Source organism: Pangasianodon hypophthalmus, chromosome 28 (genome assembly GCF_027358585.1).
Source record: "Pangasianodon hypophthalmus isolate fPanHyp1 chromosome 28, fPanHyp1.pri, whole genome shotgun sequence".
In the NCBI taxonomy this organism is placed as follows: domain Eukaryota; kingdom Metazoa; phylum Chordata; class Actinopteri; order Siluriformes; family Pangasiidae; genus Pangasianodon; species Pangasianodon hypophthalmus.
In genome coordinates this window covers 3,167,712-3,195,371 of record NC_069737.1, presented here as the reverse complement: position 1 = coordinate 3,195,371, position 27,660 = coordinate 3,167,712, and the positions used below count along the sequence as shown (strand labels likewise).

The following is a 27,660-nucleotide window of genomic DNA, read 5'->3' as shown; positions in this document are numbered from 1 at the left end:
TCTTCCGTCCACACAGGAAGCCATTTTTTTCTCTTTCTCTGAGCAGCGGCGGCGCCAGTTATTTTGAAAAGTGATCCGCGCGCGCCGCGGAGCCGCAGCTGTTCAGGAGCCATGAGCGGAGGAAGATGACGGATTCATCGGTCGCGGAAGGACACGTTAAAGTCAGAGACGGCAAAAAGGCGAGTGAGCTGTATTTATTTCTGCATTTATTAAGACTTAAAAAAGAGTTAGAGACTTCATGTAGGGTTTGGTGTCGCCTTCAGGCTTGTTTTGACGTGTTTTTTTGTGCTCTGCAGTGGAAAACTCGGTGGGTAGTTCTCCGTAAGCCCTCACCGGTGGCGGGTATGTAGCCGTTAAATCTGATCCTGAGGCCCTCACACACACACACACACACACACACAGAGCCAGCAACAAACCCCTTTCAGCTTTTATAACTAACCTTAGAGGAAGTTTACTGTTAAACACTTTCATTATTGTTTTCATGGAATGCTCTATTTTACTTTGAGAAAGTGTTCACTGAGTTTCGCACCAGTGTTTTTATGTTACAGTGTAAAATGTTACTATACAAGTAACCTGTATAGTCTATATGATACAATACAGCTGACACATTAGGTGTGTGTGTGTGTGTGTGTGTGTGTGGGGCATGTTTTTATATCTTGGTTTGTACCCAATCTCCCCACAAGAACAGAAAACTGCCAAATAAATATTCATATTTATTTTATATACATAAAAAAACTACAGCTTGTATTCTCCCCACAAGGACAGAAAACTGCCATATATGTGTTTGTGTGTGTGTGTGTGTGTGTGTATATTTAATTTGTATACATATAAAAAGTACAGCTTCTATTTAAAAACGTCAGTAGAAGGTCCTCACAAGTCGTTCTTCACACGAATGTGTGTGAGTCTCGTGTTTTCGTTTGTTTTCAGCTTTGACAGGCTGCTTCCTTCAGCAGGAGTTGACTTAGCATTATAACTTAGCGTTATATATTCAGCAGATATCCTTGGACCGCTTGCTTATATCATGTTCCCCATTCACAACTTTGGCTCTCCCAGTTTAGATCGCCATGTGTTGAATTACATTTAAAGACACAGCGGTTGTGTGTTTGAATGTTTTCCGTACGTTACCAATATTAGGACCATCATTTGATGTGCGATACTGATCAAATGCCGTAGACTCCGTAGAGCAGGAGTCATGAATTAGATTCGACCTGAGGCGAAATTCTCATAGAGTAAACACTGTTTGGGCCAGACCTATCATACTAAACATCTCAACATCTCAACACCTCACACACTTTAATACACACTCCTTAACACACTCTTGAACACTCAAATCCCATTACTCACTGCTTCACATCAACCACATATTCAATGTCGATTACAGCGGTTGAAAATAATTACTTAATAAGAACGTATATTTCATAACATATAGGCTACATCGCTATCTTCTTAATCTTGATCCCAGTGTTTTTCAGACTCACCTGATACATCTGATCAGCTCATCGTCAAGCCCTTCATGAGGTTAAATTGGGATGTGTTAGAGCAGGAAACAAAAAAAAAAATCACTGTCAGAGGTGATCAACAGAAAATAGCATTTTATTCACATTGTAAATCATAAATCTATAATGATTCAAACAGTTAATTTTCAAATAAGAATTTCTTTTCCTTTTTCTCAGCCTTTTTGTGGGAAACAAAGTCTCCGTGGTGCACACGCATTTCTGAAGTACAGACATTATCTATTCTCTAATCCTCCTCTCCCTTTGCTGTATTTCCTACAATAGAAATGTTTATCACAGATATCACACACATTGTCTGCACTTACACTTTGCCTTTATTTGAGGCAGATTTATTTGAGACAAGTTCATTTGCTCTAAGATTGTCGCAATTGCAAAGTATTTTTAAACTAGCTTGATTTGTTTTGCGACTGTAACTATCCTGCTGCTCCTCCTCCACTGAAAATGTTTATAGGATTAGCATGGGGCAGCATGATTCCTGCCCCAATGGGGCAAGTGTAATGTGGACATGATGCACTCCTCCGTAGACCCTATAATCAGCTTTCATTCTTTTTGTGGGCGTTTTCACGTTTTTACATGTTAATATGTAAATTAACGCCATGAAGTGTGATGCATCAGTTAGTTGCATGTGTATGAGTGTGTGTGAATGTGTGTGAGTGTAGAGGTCACACTCCTGATGTAGCTGTTGTGACAGCTGTCCATGGTCAATACATGTGATATGGCGAATGGAAGGTGGCGTGGATGAGATAACGAACGGTGATGTTTTGACAGTTGCTGCGTTTCCTGGGACTGGGAACAATAGGGACAATTTACACCTGTATTATTTACACAAATATTTACACCCCACTTTCCTCTCATCGTTCTGCCAATTCAGGTCATGTCAAGGTGTTTTATTGGCATGAAAGCTTGCTTCTCAGTTTCTCTCTCTGTCACAGACTGCCTGGTGTTGTTGGTGTCTAAGGAACGAGGTGTGAAGGAGCGGAGCAGCGTGGTTTTGGAGCACATCTGTGGTCTGGAGGCAGGAGGGAGCAGCGAAGGAGTCGCCTATTCTCTGACAATCCTCAGTCTGAATCAGATTGTTCAGCTGGGATTTGACAGTAAGGAGGCCCTACTGGCCTGGGACCTTCGGCTTCGCTACTATCTAGGGGAAGGTGAGTATGAATATATGCCGGCACTGATATGCATTTTCAGTGATCAGACGGCATTCTGTCACAAAAATGGTTGTCTGAGTCCTTTTTAAGACTGCATTAGAATGTAAAATATTTAGTTTTTGATTGAAAGTGTTCATAGTGTTGACCCGCCATATAGGGTTAAACCCTGTGTTCATACCATGAAATATACACTCAGCAGCCACTTTAATAGGAACACCTGCGCATCTGCTCATTCATCCAGTTGTCCAACCAGCCATTCATTTGGCAGCGGTACAATGTAAAGAGGCAGATACAGGTAAAGCGCTTCAGTTCACGTCAAACATCGGAATGGGAAAAAATGTGACCTGAAAAATGTGGAAAAATTGTGATTTTTACACACAACAATCTACAGAGTTTAGACAGAATGATGCGAGGAGAAAAAAATATCCAGCGAGCAGCAGTTCTGTGGGTGGACACACGTTGTTGATGAGACGAGGTGATGTTTTTCCTTTTTTTTTAACTGTAGAATTTTGGTGAACTTGTACCAACTCTAGCCTCAGATTCCTGTTCTTGGCTGGGAGTGGAACCCGATGTTGTTTTCTGCTGTTGTAGCCAATCTGCCTCAAGGTTAACGGTGTTGTGCATTCTAAAATGATTTTCTGTTCACAACAGTTGTAAAGAGTGGTTATTTAAGTTAACATAGCCTTCCTGTCAGCTCGAAACCGTCTAGCCATTCTCCTCTGACTTCTCTCATCAACAAGGCACTTGTGCTCGCAGAGCTGCCGCTTATTGGATGTTAAAATTTATGATTTTAATGGTTTTCCAGATTTCTGTTTTTTGCCTGAAAAGAGTTGAATGAATGTGGTGTTCTGCTTTTGTAGTCCATCCACCGCAAAATTTGCTGTTTTGTGCATGCTGAGATGCTTTTCTGCTCACCACGGTTGTAAAGAGTCAAAGTCAACTTTATTGTCAATTCTGTTATATGTACAGGACACACAGAGGATTGAAATTTTGTTTCCCCCAGACCCATGTTGTGAGAAACCAACATATAACAAGACAAGTAATTAAAAAAGTAAAATAAAATACAATAAAATAAAATAAAATACAATATGTACACTATAGACATTCACGGCACATGTGAGTGTGTAGATATTTACATTTTAGTGCAAAACAAGAGAGAGCAGCAGTAGTTACAATATCCTTCCTCTGACTTCTCTTATCGACAAGGCATTTCCACCCACAGAACCGTCAATCACTCAATGTTTTTTCTGTTTTTTTTGCACCACTATGTTTAAACTGTAGAGGCATGAAACTCCAAGGAAATCAGTAGTTTCTGAAATACTCAAACTAGCTTGTTGGGCACCAGCAATCATGCCACTGTCAGAGTCACTGAGATCACATTCCTCCCCAATCTGAAGCTCTTGACCTGTATCTGCATGATTTTATGCATTGCGCTGCTGCCACATGATGGAATAATTGCATGAATGAACAGGAGTACAGGTGTTCTTCTTAAAATGGTTTCATTTTTATTCATTAATCCACAGTAATATTTTTGTATTGCTGATATTTCCTTAGATTTTATATGTACATACATGTATGTCCTACTGGAGATCCACATAAAAGTCACAGAAACAAAAATTTAAAAGTACACTACAACTCACAGTTAGACTGAATCCCAGATGTTGCCCTATTCACAATATATACATAAAATGATCCATTCCCACTATATACGTTTACATTCTCTCATCCTTAATGAGTGGCTCACTGTAGTAGCGTTTCCATTGCTGTCAATATTGTTTTCCACAGCTGCCAGCTTTCAAAAGCCAAAATAGTAAGTACAGTGCAAAGTTTAACACTTTGAAGATCCAATTCCTGCAATGTTGACAGCTTTCCACACTTGCCCTTAGCTAGCTAGCTCATTTAAGTAGTGCATTAGAACAGATATAATGATCACAGTGCATTAAAGTTGCATGTTCAGAGTCTCTAGCGCAGTTATTTCTAATCCCACTTGCAGACAGACTGTGTTTATCCTGATTCAGCACAGTTGATTCAACTTCTGTTACATACTGAAACCTACTGAAATCAAACACACACGCTCATTCCAGTAGTAAAAATAATCAAACACAAAATTCTATTACATGTCTATTATTTGTCTATTTAATGGATTATTAACAGAATTACCCACCTCACTCATTTGGATAGAAAGTTTTATTAGGACTGAGCTCAATCGGTTTACTCTATTCCACCTGAGGTGTTTACATAAACATTTTCGGTTCCAAGTGAGCTATCAATAGGGTTATTAGATTATTAGGCTGCATGTAAGCGTAGCCAATGAAAAATACACACACAGCAAAGTACACAGGCAAGACAGAGCATAAAATGACAACAGAGGACAAAATGGCTTGTCCAGAGTGACGAGATCCAGTACAAGCATAGAGTTGAGCAACTGAGGGCTAACAATCTTGCTCATGGATCTAACAGTGGCTCTCTCGTAGTCCTGCGATTTCAATTCAGAAACTTTTGGCCGCTGGCACAAGAACCTTAACAGACCACTGTCATATTGATTTGTTGTATAACAGGAAAGAAAAACAATAAGTTTTGTAAAGCAATTGACTAGGATAAGGAGACTCATTTAGTGTATTGTTGTACCTTAAACCACATAGCTAAGCTAAAATATTTTAAACATCTTAAAAATTGTTACGGAACAAATACAAATGTATAGTAATGTGTTTAAGCTCCAAGGTGCCCTTAAGCAATAGAGAGAAGTCTGTTAAATGGCAGGCTTTGATGTGCATTCCAGTCGTTAGTCTCATAAATCTAACGAGCAAATAACCCAATGTGACCTACGTATGTGCGTGTGTGTGTGTGTGTGTGTGTGTGTGTGTGTGTGTGTGTGTGTGTGTGTGTGTGTGTGTGTGTGAGTGAGTGAGTGAGTGAGTGGAGATGGGGGATTTGCAGTTACTATACTGAGGGGGGCTGGCACAGCATGCTGTGAAGTCACCTGCTGACTGTCACTGTCACTGTGTGTGTGTGTGTGTGTGTGTGTGTGTGTGTGTGTGTGTCTGTCTTGAACTTTGACTCTTTGCTTCATTGTTTCGATTTGTGGCCCTTCATAAATCTGTATCGGACTCGGTGCTGACAGGTTCAACCACCCCCACATTCCTTTATCACGTACCCCTAAATGTACATTACCTCACAGTGTAATGCACAAGTTGGTTTACACACACCTTGTGTAGATCGTTTTAGTCTCTCGACACACTGGATTCTCGTCTCTGTTACCTGTATATTACACTTGAAATCAAGTACCAAGAATAGGAAGAATACTTGAATTTGTTCCTGACTGGATCCAAATAATGAAGATGCATCACTTGGTGAGGGAAGAATTAAAGCAAGAAATGCTTCACAGTGTTGTCAAATATTTGGTACATTCAGCCCCAGTATGAAAGTTTTCATGTGGTACGTGGATTTATCATAAATACAAGTACTCTGTGCATCATAATTAAGTAGGAGCTTAGGAAAAAAAATTATACTGATGCCCAAAAATGCAGTATGCCTTTTTATGTTCATTCTTACTAAGTAACTTTGCAAAAAAAATTCCTCAGTAACACAAGACATTAAGAAAACAAAAAAACACCTGCAAGCAAAGTTCTACGTCACACTGATGCTGGTGTTATTCTTTACTAATTGGATCAGTGCCCTTACTGTGAAGTGTGTGTTACAGCAACTGATAAATACCCCAATCCCATCTGTTCTGCACGTGGGTACTGAATAATTTGGCTTCACCTCACTGAGCAATCTTATTCGAATTTGTTTACGTGTGTGTATGCGTGTTGGAACATATCTCAGCATGTGTACAAGTTCCATAATTTGATTTAGTGAGAATTCTCAGGTCCATGTGTTTAAGATAGTCTTACATCATTGTGGAAATTTTAGAAATCTTGTTAGTCTTGCACTATATGGCCAAAAGTTTGTGGACACCTGACTGTCATACCCATATGTGCTTTTTGAACATCCCAGTCCAGATTTATAGTCTGCGATAATAGCCTCCACTCTTTTGGAAAGGCTTTCCACTAGATTTTGGAGTGTGACTGGGGAACTGTCCATTCAGCCACAAGAGCATTAGTGAGGTCGCTCACTGATGTCGGGTGAGAAGGCCTAGCGTGCAGTCGGCATTCCAGTTCGTCCCAAAGGTGTTCAGTGGGGTTGAGGTCAGGGCCCTGTGCGGGACACTGGAGGTCTGATGATGACTGCGTTTTCCAGCTAATTAAATCAGCCACGCAAGCCAATTACAGATGATGGATTATAGTGTACAGAATGTCAACGTACATTTACTTTTAGTCATTTAGTAGTCACTATTGTCCAGAGTGACTTGCAAAATGTGCAAACAGTTGAAGGCATAGCAATACAAAGCATTTAGCAAGTCTGCAAGGATTGCTAGTATGCTAGTTTGGACAAGTGCTAGAGTGGCCTAAGACCATTTCAAACCTAAGTGCATAAACAATATACAAAACAATCAGTTAAGAAAAGGAACATCTCACCCTAAGAGCATTAGTAATAATACAATAAATACAAAAAGCAAATGAATGCATGGTGAGTGTAATGAGAGTAGAAATGAGGATCTGGTGATTTATTTTGTTAAAGGCAGCAGACAGAGACAAGTGAACAATACGTTAACTGTTTATTTGAATGTTACTGAGAAACATGTCAAAAAAATTGATGTCATGTAACATATCTGTCAACCAAACTTGGTGCTGATTGTTGTGCAAACATGTTGCTTCATTTGCATCTACACCATCAAATGCAGTACAGTATTATTGGCAAATGCCTCTGAAAAATGAAAAATCCATCCAATAACTTTTTCGTTTTCAGGTTCAGACTGGTTATCCTCTCAGTCACCTGTGATAAAGATTGGATTAGATTTGTAGAAGGAGTAGCCAAAAAGGGTTTTAGATATTGTGGTAATTAGCTCAATATCTAAAGGTCAGAGCTAAAAGATCCAAACTGTAATTATGTTTAGCTCGAGCTAAGAAATCAGCATAATGAAGAGCAATACTTTTGTTTTTAGATTGAAAAGGGTAACGCTGCACTATAATGCCAGCATCAGGCCAGTCAGGCTGATCTCTCTTACAGGACACTTCCAGCGGTAATAGCATGAAAGCTTTTGGGCAGAGTGTACAGATAAGGAGGTGAGAGAGCTGGACAGACTAAAGGTCTAAAGCGCTGCTGCATCGTACTCTCTGTAGGTAGAGTTGAATTCCCAGCGGAGACACTATCAACAGGCAGTTGAACGGTATTCTGGGAAATGTAGGAAACGTTACTTACGTGAAAATAGCTCAAGGTGTTGCTGAGACATTTAAACTAAAAAAACTTTCATTACAAAATAAATCGTGGACGCCATAAAGATCACATTTTCAGGCTGGATTTTTTTCGTTTAACTCCCTCTTATGTACTTTTTGTCTCTCTCTCTCTCTCTCTCTCTCTCTCTCTCTCTCTCTCTCTCTCTCTTGCTCTTTTCCCCCCACAGTACACAGTTTTAAAGTGACAGTCCTGCCTGGTACTAAGCTGGAAACTGGTCTGGCCACCCTTCATTTGTGCAACAATCTGCTCGTCATTGCCAGAGACACCCCCCCTGTTATCAGCGGCCAGTGGAACCTCCTGGACCTGCGCAGATACGGCCCCGTCCCCAATGGCTTTGTGTTTGAGGGTGGCACTCGCTGTGGTTATTGTAAGTAAGCAGGGCATGTAAGTGTGTTCTGGGGTCATCGATGTGACGGTCGTGAAAAATCAGACAGAATTCTGGGGAACAAAGCTTTAGTGTTTAAACATGGCACTGATAAGGGTGTAAGCGTTTCAGCCAAAACAGCTCTGTCTGTCCTGATGGAGCTATTATTAATAATTAATAATAATTAACAAGGTTTTGTGCCTTATCATGCAGCAAAAGACTTTTATGACTTTTCAGGTTTCTTCAGTGTGTAATGCTGTACACTACAGTGCAAAAAAAAAAAAAAAAAGGCCAATCCCAAAATGGCAAATATTAAGCTTTTAATAGTCTTAAAAACGAATAATTGGTTATTTAAAAAATTTGCGTAGTATTCTTGTATGCAGAGGTAAAATCATGATTAATGATTAAAATGTTTGATGTAAAATTCAAACTAACAAAATTTTCCAACAAAATCTTCTGAGATGTTTTTTTTTTTTCTTAAAGGATTAGTCATATGAAGACTGTATTAGTGAATTTCCCTGTTTCTAGCTTTTCCCCAGACAGTTCACTGCAGCAAAAGTACATGAGCAAATGGTGGCACAGGAGGTCTCAGGAGTGCATTTGTTTAATTCTTGCTAATTTCCTGATCAAGGATTTGTTGTGAAGACCATTAAAAGTTTAATATTTTGCCATTTTTTTTGCCAGTGAGTGTGCAGGTGTTTAGTAAAGTGTCAGTGATGACGTGTTTGTGTTTGTACAGCCAGAATGTGTGGTATGCTGCGTATGTGGCACTGCTGTCTTTTGTTAAACCCCTTGACATGTAGTCTGTCCATGCAGTGCCAGTTTTTTCATCACCTGTAAGATGAGTCAGAACGTTTTAAATGCTTCACATGCCGCAATTAACAATATGAATATCTGACACTTTTGATTTTGTGGGGACATTTGACACTAACCTTTAACTGGTTAGTGCAGATAAGGTTATTGTTAGGTTAAGTTGTAGGTATGAAATTAATTAGCTGCATTAATAATTATGTCAATGGAAGGCCTTCATGTGAAAAGTAAGACAAATGTGTGTGTGTGTGTGTGTGTGTTGGTGGTGGAGGGTCTTCAGTCTGGGTGGTCTAGCTGCTAAGTTAATGTATGTTTCCCTGCTGACTGCCAGCTTAGGGAGGTCACACATCCATCACACATGTGAGTAAATCTTAACATCTATCCGCCCACTGACCCGCACACGCTCACTCAAGGCCAGCTGTCACTCAAAGTGTTTCTGAAGTGTATTTTACTTGCGCATGTGAGAGAAGCAGACAGTTACGTATTACTACCTTCAATCTACAGAAATGCCCTGTAGCTGCACAGCAAAGTGAATAGTAATAATACTAAAAATAAATAGTAGTAAAATAATAGTAATAATACTAAAAAATAGTTTGAAGTGTAATAATACTCAGTACATTGTTATCTGGAAATAAACACAGATATTGCTCTTTTTTTTTAAAGGAATATTGCAGTGTTTTTAACTTAATCCCTATACACTGTGTCTGCAGTGTATGGGCGATTATCAGTGACAAAAAAATTCTACGTAATCCCTGTACAGAGAAAAGAATGTAAGTGTTTTTTAGAAACTCACTTGTAGGTAGGTGTTAACGGTCTGTGTGTCTGTGTGTAGGGGCTGGTGTGTTCTTCTTATCCTGTGCTGAAGGAGAGCAGATCAGTTTTCTGTTTGACTGCATTGTACGCGGCATCTCCCCCTCCAGAGCTCCCTTTGGAATCAAACCGCTGCTGCCAGGTGTGTGTGTGTGTGTGTGTGTGTGTGCGCGCACGTATGATCATTTGAAAATACTGGCTTCAGTATGTTAACAGCTATGACTGCTCATTAGTTTATGTTTATAAGGATGCAGTGTGGCATAACATTAGTAATGAGTACAGTGTCAAATATTAATAACCACCATACAGTGTAATGATGACAATTTGCTGTATGTCAGTTATTTATGCTTTCCATGTCGTTATGCATGTTCCATTTGAGCCCAAGCTCCTGGTGTTTTCGTTTTTGGTTGTGTAACGGTGGAGGTAATAGGTCATGTACACGTGTTTGTTCAGCTAGCTCATTAGAGGTTAACAAGCATGTGGCTGCATTAGTCAGCTAAGATTTGTGGGTATTTCTGTTCTCACACTTTGCACTAGCCAATCAGATCTGAGCCCATCAACTATTCTTACACTCACAGACAGAATAAATAGTGAGTGAGAAGAAGGCGAGGTGGGGGCCAAAGTCACATTAGAGCCTCCAACACACTTAATCACTTGTAGTACATAGTCTCCCTTTCCTCCCCTTCTTCTCCATCTCTCTCTGTCTCTCACTCTCTCAATCTCATTTTCTTACACCATCCACACTCTGCACTTGCTGTAATAAGAGCAGCTCTGTGCTCCTCTGTGCCTGAGTTTAGTTCAGTTATTGACTAGAAACAAAATCAACAACAGATGCGTTAGCTCTGCAAATTTCACACACTGTTCTCGGTTACTTCTCCTTGGAATCAAAAGGTGTTAGCTTTGTCGTATGACAAAGAAAAATATTTTCAAAAGTTTCCTAAAGGTTAGTTTAATATCCTTTATTAGCATTGTTGTTGAAAGATCAACAATCTCCCTCTGTCCGTGTTTTTATTTGGCTGCATGCCATCGTTCCCACATACCAAGCCTATTAATAGTAGTTAAATGCTAGACAAACACCGAGGCGTTTGCCTCAACACCCCACCCTCTACATTCATTTCCACTGGCTCTGCAGTACAAAAATACACTGCAAGAGGGCAGCATTTCATATTCAAACCCTACCGTTAGACTTGTCATCATTACAATAATGTAGAATAGTGTATAACAGATAACACATTTATTAGTGTATTCCATAGTTTTTTCTTGATTTTGTGCTACATCAACACTGTATTCTTATTCTACTTATCTGCATCATCAGTAGAAAAAAAATGATTTTTTTCAGGCGTAAAAGCAAATATTTGTTCTAAAGAGTGATCTAAATCCAGTTTAAAAGCACATCTTTTGAGAAAAAACTTGGTAACCTCAGTGACATAAATTGCATGCTGGTTTTTAATAATCTGAATGGGTGGCATGTAAATATCAGGAAACAAAAGCTGAAATTCTGATCTACTTTCTCATATCCAAACCCAAAGTCTTCAGTTTATAGCAAAAGCAAAAGAATTGGCCTTGCCGTTCCAATAGTTTCGGAGGAGACTGTATTATAGATGTATATTTTGACAGCCCAGTTTCAATACAGCCCTATATGTGCTCAGGAGATAACATAATGCTGTATAGGGAAATTTGTTCTGACAGCCCATGTCCATACTGTGTGTGTTAGTAAATGATAAATTAAATGATAAAGTAAATTTGCCCACTTCTAACAGTGATAATGTTTGTGTTGTGAGCTGCAGCAGTTGTGAAATAGTTTTCCTATGCAGTTGAAAAGCTTTTGCTGGAGCAAAAGAATGAACTGCTCAAGTATTTTTTTCTTCTGTTAACTATTGAAACTGCAGATGTTAACAGTATCAAAATGAACTGGAGACTCAGCTTCATGTATCCCAAAATACCTAGATTAAGAGATTCCTGGTGAATTTTCACATCTGTGTGACTCTCAGATCCCAGTGCCAGCGCAGCATCAGCAGAGGAGCGACTGAACCAAGAGGCTGAAGAGTTGGAGAAGAGGCTCAGCCGGCTGTCTCATAACACAGGTGCTTGTCTGTCTAGGTTTCATATGTTAAATATAGGTTACTAGGCTCCCAAGCAGTACAACAGAAAACCTTTCACCTTATCGCCTATTACTAACGAGTTAAATCAGGAAAAGAGACTGATGTTATGCTTATTGGTTACTAGGACTGTGTATTCAGTCTAAATCTCTTTCTCTGTTTGTTGTGGTAGCGTCCACCTCCAGTTTCAGTTCTTCAGTAGCTGGAGATGACCGCAGCATATCCGGGTCCTCAGACTCAGAAACCAGCCACTCGGATTCCAGCATCAGCAGCCGACTGACCCTGTGGGTGGAGCCGGTTCCTACCGCCACAGCTGACTCCACTAGAACTGCCTCTCATGGAGAGGAGAAACTGCCAATTAATCCAGCCAGTGGGCCCAGACTGCCATCAAAGCCCTCTCTCTCACGGAGGCTTCAGGAAATTGGCCGACAGAGCTCCTCAGACAGCGGCATTGCCACAGGAAGCCACTCGTCCTATTCTGGCAGCTTTTCATCCTACACGGGCAGCCTAGATACAGGGAGCCCCAGAGAGGAGTATGGCACTCTGCTCAGCTTACCGCCATTCTCTAGTCCCGAAAAGCATCAGTGTACCTGTCCAATCAGCCACACCCATGAGTACCAAGTGCCTTCATCACTACGCTACCTGTATGACACACCCCGCAGTCTTCTTGAAGAGGCCAGAGAGCAGAAAGAAGCTGCAGCCAGTGAACAGACTGAGGAAACAGTTAAAGAGCAGACTGAAGGCTCAGCTGCTGCATGCTCACTTCCTGAATCTCCCAGAGACTTGGGGGCTCAGGGTTCGTCCAGCACAGACACACACTCTGACTGCCTGATTTGCTGTCCCCATCCTGCTTCATCTAGAATGCTCTTCACCACCTGCCCCATCTGTGGTGGCTTAAAGGTACACAACCATGACACACACTAGTAGCAGGACCCAAGGTAAATTATCTTAGTAATTAGTGGTATAAACTAATTTCAGCCACTGTTTTTGCTATTAAAATGTAACACATTACAAGCCATTTTAATCCTGATTAGAAATAATTAATGTTAGAAAGCTGCTGTTTTCTCTGTTCTTTTGCACTGGTCATTAACTGTCTTGCCAGATTAGGGAGAATGCCCATAATTAGGTTATTTTAATCACCTTGAGCCCAAAAATTTGCCCGGAGCTGAGTTGTATTTTCAAGGCTACCTGTTTGCTCTTGACAAATCTGTCCCCCTGCCCGATTTGCTCAACGTTTCTGCAGCGAAGTGATGCAGTGTGCGCCACAGCGTGCACCACAGCGTGCTTAATAACATACCAACTAATATTCCTGCGATAAGCTTTGGATCTTCTGTGACCCTGACCAGGTTTAAGTGGTTACTGAAGATGAATATATATTGTATGGATGGCATAGGATAAACCCACAAATCTAACAAAAACACTGTTTGATTTTCTTAATGATTACTTGCTTGAACCCAACTAATTATATATTTTATTCTAAAATAAAATTATAAAATGTGAGTGATAGTGGTGATGTCAGGTTGCATTTAGAGAGGTTTATTCACGGGCACTACAGCAATTCTGACATGCAAGGACAGGGCATTAGGACCTGCTGTCAACACACTCTTGGGATTGCAACCACTAGCCCTGCAGTGTATGACACGTTAATCTCCACTGATTTGTGTTAAGCAATCATCCTGTAAGATAACAACACCAAGATGACTACTTTGAAAACTTGACCACAGAAATAGGCTAGTTACTTTAAGAAGCCTTCAGTACTAGCTTTGGCAGCTGGCTGATTTGAAACCTTGGCAAAATATGCTTTTTGAGCACTGCATAGCAATGTTAAGATGCTCCGATATTCAGTAACATTTTGACTGCATCATAAGGAGAATATGATATTGGCAGATTCCTTTTTTCTTCTGCGGCTTCCTAGATTCAAAAGACATCACTAGATAGAAGATTGAAAAATGATTTAATATAGCTCAGACACATGAGCTGCTAGTGGATACAGTTGAAGGTACATCGTGAGCACATTTGAAGCAGGAGATATAAGAATGTTTGAACAAATTTTGACAGTTCTAGTCAAAAGACAAATGTGTGGTGTAGCAATTATAGCAACAAACACTCATTTATTCTCTCTCCCTTCCTCTCTCTCCTTCTCTCAGTCTTTTGCAGAACATTAGCTCAGCGCAGTTTGTTGTGGTCTTTGAGTCTTCGTTTGAAGACGCCACACTTGAATGCATATTCTTTAAAAGATAAATGATAAAAGCTACAAAGATAAAGAAGTATTACATTTTCCTTCCTCACCATCAGGGCCCTTATGAAGTGCTGTGATCAGATGATGCGATGTAAAGGACTCTTTGATGCACACATTTCTTTGTGGCTCAATGCTGTAATTATAATTTGTCGCTAGATCAAACAAGAATATAAACCTCAAATAGACAGCTGATTCTGTACCTTGAGAGTACCACTGTGGGGTGGAGGTCCATCCTCTCATACAGATCATTTTCATTTTTATTGTGGCCAGACTCATAGCTGTTCATTGAGTCTGTTGTTGCAGGTAATGATTATTGTGATAATTAGTCAATCATTTTTTTATTAATGGGATTATTTTTTAAATACTGTACATTAAATACCAAAAAATAATTATTAAAAAATATTTCTGCAGAATTTCATTCAATGAATAGTACTATAGAACTCTTAACTGGGCTTAATTAAATAACAGGTCACTAACTACAATACAACATTCCTGACATTTATCAGATAATCGGTAACAGCATAAAAATCTCATCAAGTGTGAATCAAATGAGATGCCCAAACTCATGCAAGGTGATAGTATTCTGTACATTTTTTTACTGGTTCCGCTCACTGTATGGCTTAATCTACATTTCAAGCCCTGCTTTGTTTAATTCCAACTATTTTAATAAAAATAAAGCCAAAATAAATAAGCGCTGGCCGTTTTAGCTCACCGAAATTTTCCAATGCTAAATTCATTTTGCTTGCTGTGCGCACGCACAAGGTGAATCAATTTCAGCGTGTTGAATCGACTCCGAAGCTTTGGGGTTGATTCTTAGTTTTCAATAGCTAGAAACAGTGAATCAGCTCTTTTTGGGATCGACTTCAATTTCAACTGAAAGCAGAACAGTGACTTGATCACACAAGAGATATTTAAAATATACAGTACTTATATTATGTATGCTATGAAAAGTAAATAATGCAGCTTTCATCAATGCTACTAGGTTGAAAAAATTGCTTGCAAGCAAATTTCTATAAATAGCTTCACCGCTCACTGCCCAACACTGCATAATGCACACACTTCATGACATGAGTATTTTTGTGAATCAGTTTCTCATGGAAACTCATGGATACAGCCCTTAGACCTACATTTTACAGGAAGTGAGTTTTAAAGAAAAGTGGTTTTCTCTTCTTTTCTCATTTGTAAATGTTTATTTTCCAGCAGTTTTAACTAATTTGATTATTTTTGTTCTTGAACAGAGAGCACCCTTACCTATGGCAGGTGCTTCACTACAGCATGGCGTGCCAGGTAGGACATCCTGCATGCTAAACTGCTATGAACAGCTGCACTCGAAAGCTTATGTAATTTAATTAGGTTATGTTCCCAAGAACATTCAGGACCATTCAGCACAGTAAAATTTTTAATTCAGTTTAACCATTAGGCTACATTTACAAGGACATTTTAGAGTCCAAAATCACACCCCTTGCTATTCATTTCACTGAGAACATTGTTAACTGGCACCATACACCAACACATGGCAATGAAGTAGATGATGCTGTTGTCCATTTAAAACTTTCCCAGGTGTTTAACTTTTGAAGTAACCATTTGTAACCATTTGTAATTCCCACGAAATCAGCATTGTGCTTCACTGTTTAGTGCATGTTACTCTGGTATGTATATTTGTCCGTTTATTAGGTACATCTAGCTTACATCCACACTCATTGGGTGTTTTACTAGGTACACTTACTATAGGGGGATCGTGGGTAAATGTGGCATGTAGAGAAGTGCTAGCAATCAGACCTCCCAAGAGCTAACTACACATTGCGGTGTTCTATATCGGGTGAACCGTAATTGATTGATAGAGAGGTTTGTCCGGTTACGTTGGTCGAAATGTTTTGATGAGACATTTTGACATTTCTTCCGCCGGTTTAATCAAAGTCAAAATAATATTTTTCAAAATACATCTGAATTCTTAACAATAACAATTCTGTGTAACACATCTGTGAATATACATAACTTCTCTACATAAATTTTAACAATTATTAATTAAAAGTTTTTGGAGTTAAGTTGCTATGAAAACAGCCCAGCAATTGTATAATTATGAAGAGTAACTATATGTAACTGATAGAAGTACCAAGAAATTGGGTGTACCTAATAATCAAAATACTGACAACTGGTGTGATTTTTTTCATACATAACAATGATTGTTAGTAGGCTGATTATAATATGTAAAATAACAGCAGGTAAGTAAAACTTTTTAAAGGTCCAATTCTCAGAACATCAGATGTTACTTCAGCAGGTGGAAAATCAACCAGTGATGCGTCAGTTCTTGCCACCAATCTGGAGTGGAATCCCCGAACAGATTTGTCGACACAAAGCCTGTCATTTGCAAGTTCAGGGACCGACAACAAGCTGCAAGAGGGAAGCCCTAAGAGCTATATAGACAGTCTGTCTGATCTGTTAGGACATTATTCTCCAGGGAGGACAGAAACAGTGTCAATTATACCAAGCCTGCCTGATTCAGTAAGGCTTTATTGTCCTCCAGGGAACAATAGCCTGGGATCAGCCCAATCTGGTTCATATATACCAATGGCCTCAACATTAACATCACCTCAGTGCCCTTCATCATGCCAAGTTTATCCCATCATTCCTTCCCACCCTACCTCTCACTCAACAAACTATGAGAACTGCCTGCAATGTAGAAAAGGTCAGGATGGCTGCATGCTCCCCAAGGCTGTTCCTGCGGTAATTAGTAGTTTGATGCACCCATCTGGACGGAAGAGCACTGGTGGGCAGGGTCACTTTCCCTTTCTCCAGGACCTGAGTGCTAGTTCCTGGGGATTAAGCTCAGAGATCCCTCCTGTGGAAGAACCTCCTCATCTCCCTACACTCACCTCCCAGCCACCCTTACAGCTTAGTGATGGAGAAACAACAGTGGGAGGTAAGGGATCAACCAAGAACCTCAGCTAAACCCAGACTGGGCACTCTTGTAGTCTAACCCAAGAGCAAAAAAAAGCACTTACTCCTCGTTTGTATTGCTTTTGAAGATCTTTCCTGAACATCTTCTTCTCTTTTGTGTTTGTTTCTCTCTGACAAAGTAATAAAACACCTTTTCCTCTTGCTGGGTGCGTGCCCTTTTCCTTTCTTGGCCTGTTTTCCTTCCTTATGCCTGCTGCTTCCACCGCCTCACCACCCTATCCCTTTCATCGATTTTTTTTTTTTCCTGTACCTGCTGTTTTGGAGCTATGGATGGTTAGAGGGAATCTCTGGCTTCTTACATAAACTTTAAAATTAAGTCATGGTGGCAGTTATTATTTTAAAGTGATGTGTGGTAAGCTCAGTTTTGAGTAATGATATCCCTTAGCCTAAGGCATTTTGGCAGTCTAGCTAGGGCTGCCATCTGAAGCACCAGCCCACAGACTGCTAGACAAATGATCCAACTATATTCAGACAGAAGGCTTAGCTGACTTTCTAGCATAGATCTCAATCTATGTTCTTAAGATAATCCTAAGCATGCATTTATATGATATACGCCCTGATCAATCTGTTGTGCACAAAGGTCACAAAAAGGTCGTGATAATCACTACATGTAGGCCACAGCTGATGTTACAATCCATAGAAGACCAAAAATGTATTTGATTGAAGTCATATTGGCAACTTCAGATGCTGCTCAGGGTTACAGTGATTCCCAGATAGCATTTACTGGCTCATGTTCATGTGCATGCATAATATCAAGATTGTCCATCAAATTACATTTTGTTTTTTCCTGTACAGATAAGAAGCAGAGAAGTCATGCAGAGAGAGGGAGAATGGATCCTGCCTATGAGATCATGGAGGGCCAAGCCACAGTCAGGAGCTCAGAGGTTCATCACTGAATGAGACGAAGGGTCTGGCACTGCCTTAGACAGGCTGTGGTAAAGAGAGAGAGAGAGAGAGAGAGGGAGAGAAGGCGAGGGAAACAGAATCATGTTTGTCATATCTCAAGTGCGTAAGCTAGTTAAAGCTTGTGATAAGCCCAGTGTTCTGAACAGAGTGTGTTGTGTAAAAGACTGGACAAAGAATTTTCACACCCTCCTACAAGACAATCATAAAGAAAGAAGCCTCGCATTCTGGCACATCTTTTTTCTTTCGCCTTTCGCTTTCTTTCTCTCTCTCTCTCTCTCTCTCTCTCACATCATCCCTAAATGAAAAAAAACACTTAATGAACACACAGGGAATTTCTAACTGCACCAACCCAGCTTGGAATGAAAACCTGTAGTATAGACCAAAAGCATAGTAATAATGGTGGGTTTTCAAATGACCTTGTGTGAACATAGGCATGATTCTTTGTAATTGAATTACAATCTAGTATTTTAGTCATACTCTTTTTTTTTTTTTTTTTTAATCTGGTGTGTTTTCACATAGCACATTGTTACTGCCTTCTGTCGTCTGTAAGATAGAAATGTCTTCAGTACATAGCAAACAATATTTGCCATCTAGTGACATATGTTACTTTCTTTCAGTCAGATGAGAAGAGCAGATATGAGCTGATGAGCAGCTCTGGGCAGCAGAGGAGCACTGACGATCCTGAAGGTGAGCAACCACACATTTCCTCTGACATTGAAAAACAACCTTGTGTGCCTCAGATGTCAATACACCTGCTTATCTGACACGTATGTTTCATTTTGTGGTACACAGGTTCACAGCTATGTAGGTTAAGGTTAGATTAATGTTCAGGATAACGGTTGACTTTAATGTGCTTTCACACATGCATAGTTTAGTCGGTTTGAATCAAACCATGGTGCATTTTTCCTCTTTGTGCAGTTCATTTAGGCAGATAACCAAAACAAGAGCAAGGTGGTCTCAGTGTGGTTCCAAGCCAACTTTATTATGGTTCAAGTACAGTAAGAATGTGATTAAAAAAAAGCCAAAGGACCGAGGTGTAGCACTGTCGAAATGTGAGATGTTTTAAACCAACTAAAAGTAAAAAATAAATGCTGGATGCAGTACACAAAATGTTTAACCTACTTATTTATATAATCATCGAATAATTTATTTCGTGCTGGCTCGAAATTTATTTCTGTGTGCACATGGCAAAGATAGTATCAGTTTTTCACTGATTCAGACACGCCAAACGGAGATGTGAAAAGGTGTGAAAGCACCCATAGGCATGATGTTTTTGTAGACTATAATCTTCAGTTGAATTGGAAAGAATTAACTTCTGGTGTGGCTCAAGAGGCACATTTCCCCAGTTTGGATTTTAAATGTTTATAAAACAGCCAATATGCCAAAATCTATGCACTTTGTGTCTGATTAGCTAAATTTGACAAGGCTAATCACCGAGTTCTTTGCTGAATAACATTTATCTCACAAAAACATCAATTCTAGCAATAGCATCCTCAGCTGTAAGATTTGAGACACTGAGAATTCAATCCTGGTGCTGACCAGTTTATTTATGAGAAGTGATAAAGGCTCACTGGACTGTGAATCCAGTTAGTCTCACTCAGTCTGTCTCCTTAATGTTGCTTGGCCCAAATCTGTATTTCCTTTTTTACTGATCATGCTGGTTTTATCAATCGCAGATATTCTATTTTTAACATGAGAACGATAAGTGTCTTGTATTCCACTTTCTGTCTCAATACCTTGAAAACGGCCATTGCATAACATTTTGGCTTCAGTCAGGGATTTATTCCCTAAATTAAAGGAAAAATCCTGAAATACTTGCATATTAATCTTTATAATTAACATGATCTAATAAGATTTATTTTTAATGAAATTCTGTGTTTTACATCTTTCATCAGCAAGTCTATGTTCACTTTGGGTAACAGTTTCCTACATTACCCACAATGCCATTTGACTATCTGCAGATAGTGGCGCCAGGGGAATTTAGCCCTCGCTTCAGCTCCACATGAAAAGAGCAGTGTTACAGTGCTTGAATCCTTTCGTCTGTCCAGCTGTCTCACCTCCTCATCTGTATGTACACTCTGCTGAAACAGATCAGCTTCCAAAGCTTCACTTTCACGCTAATACCGCCATGAGCGCCACTGCACTTGTCATCTCGTATATCACTAACTATCCGAGCAGAGTGTCTGCCAAATCGCTGCATTGCATTCTGGAGATGTTTGCTGTCTCCACTGTTTCTATGTTGGATTTCCCATTAATATAACATTGAAATAAAACCTCTTGCACTTTTGTTTTTAGGAGCTAACAAGTGAAACCCAGCTACTAACTTCTCACAGGAATAACGAAATTACATCACCAACTAACACATTAGCACCAGACACAATAAGCACAGCGTAAATATTTCAATATAAACACATTTAATTGTTAAAGGGTGGCGCTTTCCTTTTAAGATTTTATATATTTTCTCCTAGTCTCAGTACACACTATGTGATGAATTCTCTTTGCTTTATCTTTATTGAGAGGCATGTGTCAGGGTTATCCCTTAATTGCGTTTTTATTATATCCAGTGAGTCCCTGACTGAGACCCACAATACAAAGAAATTTTGAGCATAACATTAAATATGCAGTTGACATAATCCTATTTTTCATTCATGCACAATACTTTTTTTCTGGATACAGTATGAACATTGTCAATGTTCATACATGTTGGCATTATTTTAATCTATACATATTCTGAATGTTATGGGCCCCAAAACTCTCCAATTGGTCTACTCCTCTGTCGTACCTTATTTAATCGAATTCAGTGAAAATGAGTGTGCTTGCTAAATTGTGATACTTGGGTCAGTCTAGAACAAAAGGTCTGTTAAACTTCGTAAATCACTCCTTTAATTAACGAAAGCTCATGGGACTCTAGTATTCTTCAACTACTGAGCAGCAAACTTTCGCAGCATTTTAAGGCTAGTTTGTCCTAAGTGTTTCTCTAAAGTGCCTTCATTTTATAGGTCACTAGGTGGTTCTAGGCCTTTCTTCTGCCTGTCCAACTGAGATGAGATGAGGACTGCTGCAACATAACCGAGACTGTATTTTTGCTTGAAGGTTTTATTAGACTTTGATTGGGTCTCTGCCTGGGAAGTTTGGTGACTGCCTCCTCCAGACCCATTTTCTTAATGGCTTTACTCTGTTCTCCTTTCCTTTCAATTCCAAATTGTCCTATTAGTGACGCTCTTTCTAGTGATTCACTGCACATTGGCTTTAGTCTTAAACTTACTTTGGCCTACAATCTTCTATTTACACCAGCAGCACACAATATCCCCTCCATCCTCTCATTCTTTGGCTCCACTATCTGATACAGGTTGCTTTTTGTTTAATAATTATATGAGCTAAAGTAAACCTTATTTATACACTCTACTACAAAGGAAAATGCAAACTTTTTTTCCCCAACACCCATGGTTCATTTACTATTTAACAAAAAGTGGAAGAAGTTAAATGTTACAACTTACCCCATGGTGTTATTAATGCTTAGTATGACCCCCATGTTCAGCCTGGCTTTATCCACCTGCCTGACAGCATGATTTAATGCCTCCCTACTTGCACCTCTACTTGTCTGATTTTTCCTGTGTTTCATTCTGTGAGTAAAATGTTTGGAGACCCTGAAATATGGAGGTTGTAACTAAGCCTGGCTAGCACTGCTGAGAGTCGGTCCCAGGTTTCAAAGTGATGCTAAATGGCACACATCTAAAATAATAAAGAAATACATACATTTTTAAAAACTCTAAAAACTCTTTACTGTATATGATTCATATGTAATGTGGTTGTATTGCTTCGAAAATTAACTAGCAAGGCAAAATATGTCTGTATGACCATGCAGAAATACTTGAAAAGTTCACTTAGTTGCTTACACTTAGCCCTGCGTTAGGACGTTCCCCATGCTCCCCCACCTCAGATTCACTTTCCTCGGTTTGTTCTAGACATAGCATGATTAAGTTGACATTAATTCATCACTTTTTTTTTGCAAATAAATATACATTTTATTGCATGTTTGTATCATTGTACCATTATCTTACACTGGGCTGGTATCAGCAGAGTTTCTACTTTTGTACCGTGCAGCAAGGGTGGTTTCCGTCGGGATTAGTTTAATATTCCTGGTTGCCCATTTTCTGGCCGTGTCCCAAGAGCAAAGGCCTCACCTTGTGAATGATTCCATGTGGGCAGAATGTACAGGGCGCCTGCTGTGTGTGTGTGTGTGTGTGTGTGTGTGTGTGTGTGTGTGTGCGCGTGTTAGCCAGCAGGTGCAGAAGCTGAAGGGCTATAAGAGAAACATACTGTTCCATACTGTGATATTTAGAGAGCCATTTTGTCATTAGAATGTGCTGTCTCAAACTCCCAAATAGCATCACTAAGATCAATCTTCTGTATGAGGAGGTCGCAGTCATAATGTTTTACAGGATGATCAATAGACGTATGTGTGTGTGGTGCAGTAACAGTATAAGGACCTAAAAATGGTCATAAAGAGATCTGCCTACTCCCCAGCTGTGTCATTAGTGTACTCCCACAGTCTGCTGAGCTGTCATAGAAAGCAACAAATATTTATACAGAGAGAAAGAGAAGAAAGAAAAAAAAATGTTGCCTCTATATCATGGGTTTTCCAACTTTGTCCAGAGAGGAACCCCTTTCAGTATAAAAGAAAAGTTATAGACACACTTAATTGTGTATTATTGTCATTATAGATTAAAATCGTCTTGTGGACCGTAACTGAATTGAAAGATTTTTTAAAAATTAGCTAGTCTCTGTTATTCCACTAGGGCGAAAAATAGCGCAATAAACTCAGCTACTGACAAAATGTGCTAATCATGTGCAATACAGTGTAATTCATTAGCAAGCTAAAGATTGACACATGTTGCTGTTGTTCTTCTTTCGGCTGTTCCCGTTAGGGGCCGCCACAGCGGATTATTGGTCCGCATATTTGACTTTGCACAGTTTTTATGCCGGATGCCCTTCCTGACGCAACCCTCCTCAATTCTGTCCGGGCTTGCGACCGGCACTGGGAGTGCACTGTCGTGTGGAACCCCAGTGGTTGGAGTTGGTTCCCTGGCTGGCGGCGAGAGCACCGCGGCCTAACCACTAGTCCTCCAGGGACCCAAAGACTTGACATAATCCCAGTTAAATCCATTTTATGTATAATCACAATTAAATCTGTTTCATGTATACAATAATCCCAGTTAAGTCCATTTTATATATAATCCCGATGAAGTCAAGTTAATATATTATGCCAATTAAAATCAATTTCAGTTCCAGGTTATAACACTACAAAATGTGCAAAAGATGTGTGTATCCATATATTTCAGATAAATGCAGATAAATGAATAGAAGAGGAAATGGTCTTGGTCTACTAAATGGATTTTGTTGGTCTTGTCTTGTTACGTAAAATGGATTTTAAAAATAATAATGTTACACTTACTTTTAAATTATTATAAATTTTAGATTAGGAAATGCACAACTTCAAAAGGAAACATGAATAGTATGTGAATAGAAACCCATTTAAATCAAGTGACCAGTCAGTCAATTAGACTTGGAACTGTAATTAAATAACGACTATAAAAACTATTACCACTCTAAAAGCAGTGATTATCTATCTCCACTGAAAACAATAGATTTCTTTTTCTGTCTCTTGGTGCACAATAGCCATGAATGGCAGTAAATTACAATCCGTCTCTCTCTCTTTGTGTGTGTGTGTGTGTGGTAAGTGGTCAGTCAAGTCACATTTTAACTCTGTAAGGTTGAGTGCACCTGCCTTGGTGGATGCATCAAGAGAATTTCTGTTTATCTGTTTATTGGTTCCTCTGCTGACAGCCTATCATCTCTTGTTACAATGGTCACTCATTATTCTCGCTTCAGGAGTTTGAAAACTGAAGGCTAAAATGGTTGATTTGGCAGTTTCCAATTTCCAGTTAAAAAGTGATCTGTAATAAACGAAATCCAAATATATTAAAGTAAGCTGCATTCTAACCAGTGAATGCAGGCCAGTTTTAACTGTGACATATTACAGGTTCACCGGGTATGTGGCGATTGTATTATCACAAAATGCTATGTCCATCTCATGCATTGTTATACAAATGAGGCTCCAGGATGCTGGTCCTTTAAAAGTGCATATATTTGTTTACAAGAGAGTTTATACTCCTTCCAGGTGGCTCTGGAGTGAGTGAACGGCCGAAAGGAGGAGCGACGTATGTAAATATTCCCATCAGCCCAAAGTCCAAAAAGCAGCTGCACTATATGGAGCTGGAGCTGCAGGAACATGGCACCACCATCAAAGGTGAGAACACACAGCATTTGACCTGCAGGGGATTTTGGAGCTAACACAGATGTTAAAGTGGGGAAGATGGCTGATTGCTAACTGTGATTAAGTGTGATTGAGCCTTTGTTTATGTATTATTTGAAATTGTGTAACTTCCTTGAAATATTTGCCTAAATAGACTGTACCCACCATTTATAAACCTCCCAACCAAAAAGAAATGTACATGCAAAATGCAACTGATCATCAGTAGAACAATGTGTCAAGATCTCTGGTCTCTTTTTGTTTCAGTTAAATACTTTGTAGACAATAAACCTCTCCAGAGTGAAAGGGTGTTTTTTTCTTCTATTCATACTTGGCATGAATACTCGAGTACATACCCCAGACTCCTTTGGAGCAGGATGTTATAGCTGCTTTGTTTTTCATTTCATACTGTAAATAATTTAGGCTATACTAAATTATTTACATGGAATGGGATTGCTACAGAACAGAAAAAATGGTCACTTGACATATTACTAAAATATTATTTTTGGAAGATTCACTTTAAAAGTTTGTTAACTTTGCTGACACTCTTATCAGAAGCATTCATCCAAATGATTAATTGCCCAAGATTACACTGATAAACCCAAAATCATGTACCATGTTGATATCAACTACTTGTATGCATGAGAAATAGGGCATTGAAAGTGCACAGCTGGTTTAGAAAAAGCAGCATTAATGTTAACAGCATGTTTGCCAACATAGCAAAATAATAAGGTAATTTGTGACCTAAAATGTTGTACAATTCTCACAGTTTGCTTCACTTATTTTGATATATAATCATCACCTCCATGCGGTCCGGTGGAAATGCAAACCAAGCACTTGTACAGTTCTCATGCTCATAGTTCTCACTGCAGTTTTGCAATCCTGTAGTTTTTCAAATGGTTCAGTGGAAATGTACATATTAGTGATGCAATACAATCAATAAACCATAATGCTGGCTCATGCAAGTCCATTTCCTCGTTATAACCATGTGAAGTGCTTACTAAATACAGCATCAGATTAGGGTTTGACTAGGATAGAAAAGTGCTTCATATTCTCAAGGGCTCTCCTTCTACACCCAGAAGCATTGCTGGAATTGATTTATCTGTAATCTTATTCCTAACATTTGTTGCCTTGGCTACTGACAGCAGTAGTGGCACAGAGGAGTGAAGCACAGTGCCGTACAACCCATCTTTGTCACACTAGGGAATCATTATTAGCTCTTGTGAGAAAGGTTAATTTATTGCTACAGTGATAAGCAAGACTCATTTTTCCTGTAATTGTATAACCAGGACTAACAGTTCCTTCACAAATAGACCTGTTTGAGGAAGAGGAGAATGTATGGTGGAGAAAATTATAATTTTGTCCCGAAGGGGACGACGACGACAATAATAATAATAATAATAATAATAATAATAATAAAAATAATCTCTTAATAATAATAATCTCTTAATTACAGCAACAGAATGAGCATGTTTCCCACATGAGGTTTTATATGCATGAACATTCATTTTTGCAACAAAAAAAAAATATATATATATATATATATATATATTTATATACAGAAATGACAAAATCGAAAAAGATTTCTGTCCCAGTGAAAGAGGTGTGACCTGTGTGCCTGTCAGTCTTAGTGAAAGAGGCGTGGCTTCTGTGTCTGCCCATTCGAGTCAAAGCATGGCCTGCCACATTTCAGAGCTTTTTTACAATTTTACATTTAAATCGAAAACATTTCCTGACAATAAATAATTAATATAATAAATAATACAGTTAATTGTTGAGTGGTTTGAATCACAATGTTTTTTTTTTAATCTCTATTCTGCAGGAAAAGGCACCACAAAATACGCACAAATTGACATCACTGCAACAGAGACTGCACACAGAGTGGGTACCCAGCATGCACTGGGACGGGAGGCAGGGCTTCACAAACTGGAACAGTGGAAAAGAGGAGGGGCACCGCAGTGATGACATCATTTACTAATGATGATGCCATTGCTCTTTACCATGATAACAGTGATATGAAGAAAAAGAGAAAAGTGTGTTGGTAAAGTGTCTCTCAGAACAGAAACAGTGTGGAATGTTAACTGCTGAGAGTGCCAAAGATCCTTCCTCGCGCTACCGGTTTGGACACCATACAGGTCCGTGTTAAAGCCTTCAACTCCACTTACTCCCAGAGTCACATGCCAGGCTAAACCAAACTGAACAGGTGGCATAAATACATGAAAAACTGACTGAACTGAGGCAGCCGAAGGTCCAGTTTCATTAGCTGGTGTTGTGTAGCTATGAGACTGTGATCATGTGGGTTTTGTTGTGTGAGTGTGTGAGTGTGTGGGTGGGTGTGAGTGTGATAATTTGAGCATTAGAACTGTGAGGACAGACCGTGTGAACATGGCTGATTATACAGTAGATGAGTCACCACACGCTCAGCTGCCTGCAGCAACATGTCTCCTATTAATTTGCTGTAATATTCGCCCTTAATCAATTTCATACACTATTGTCCCTTAATCAAGTAATGGACGTCTCTGACCACACATCAGAGCTGCAAACACGGCACAGCAAAACATTTCCTACTGAGCAAAAAACTGGACAGATCCATGTGAGGCAATGTGCTCACTTTGTGGACAGAGTGGTAAAAACTCATGCATTCTTTTTGCTATTTTCCTGGTCATGAAAATAGCAACAATATTTATAATCACATCCATAAGTGCCAGTGCTGCATTCTTATTCCTTATTTTTGTATTTGTGGCTATGAAAATTGGCCATGTATTTTCTTTGGACTGACTGAAAGGAAATTGTGCATATACAATGTTGGGCATTATTAAATATTCAGACAAATTTAACCAGCTTTTGAATATTGTATATTTCTTCTCTCATTTTATCGGCTTTATACTATTGTTTTATAGTACAATTAAAACTGAAAATTGGCTTTTTGGTAGTATTTTTTTGTTGTTTATTTCATACTAATTCTTATTTCCCTCTCTACATTGCTCTAATTGTTTTATAGCATTCTTAAAGAAAAAATGTTATTAGCAGAATGCTGATGCTGGCCAGAATGCTGATGCTAACATGAATGAAAGCAGGAGGAGCATCAGTTTTTCTCACCCTTATTCCCTGTGCACCTTTAGTCTTTCAAGGACCTCATCCCCTAGGGTCAGTTTAGAGAAG

The 27,660-nt window shown here is 39.2% G+C and overlaps 1 protein-coding gene across 5 annotated transcripts; it reads left to right on the top strand.

Moving 5' to 3' along the window:
- On the top strand, nt 1–27,335 carry LOC113545705 (protein Dok-7). 5 transcript variants are annotated; one of them, XM_053231118.1, is made up of 13 exons: nt 1–179; nt 297–342; nt 2,447–2,662; nt 8,166–8,366; nt 10,006–10,125; nt 11,975–12,067; nt 12,255–12,982; nt 15,560–15,608; nt 16,600–17,241; nt 18,075–18,163; nt 18,803–18,872; nt 24,367–24,495; nt 26,321–27,335. In XM_053231118.1, the coding sequence occupies exons 1-13, from the start codon at nt 126–128 to the stop codon at nt 26,458–26,460; spliced, it is 2,577 nt and encodes an 858-aa protein (XP_053087093.1). In that variant the 5' UTR covers nt 1–125; the 3' UTR covers nt 26,461–27,335. The 5 variants fall into 5 exon arrangements, 3 of the variants coding, with proteins under 3 accessions (XP_053087093.1, XP_053087092.1, XP_026800965.2); XM_053231117.1 differs by having other exon boundaries at nt 16,597–17,241; XR_008301208.1 differs by lacking the exon at nt 26,321–27,335 and having other exon boundaries at nt 16,597–17,241; nt 18,075–18,187; nt 24,367–24,412.
- Nucleotides 27,336–27,660: the final 325 nt, after the last annotated feature.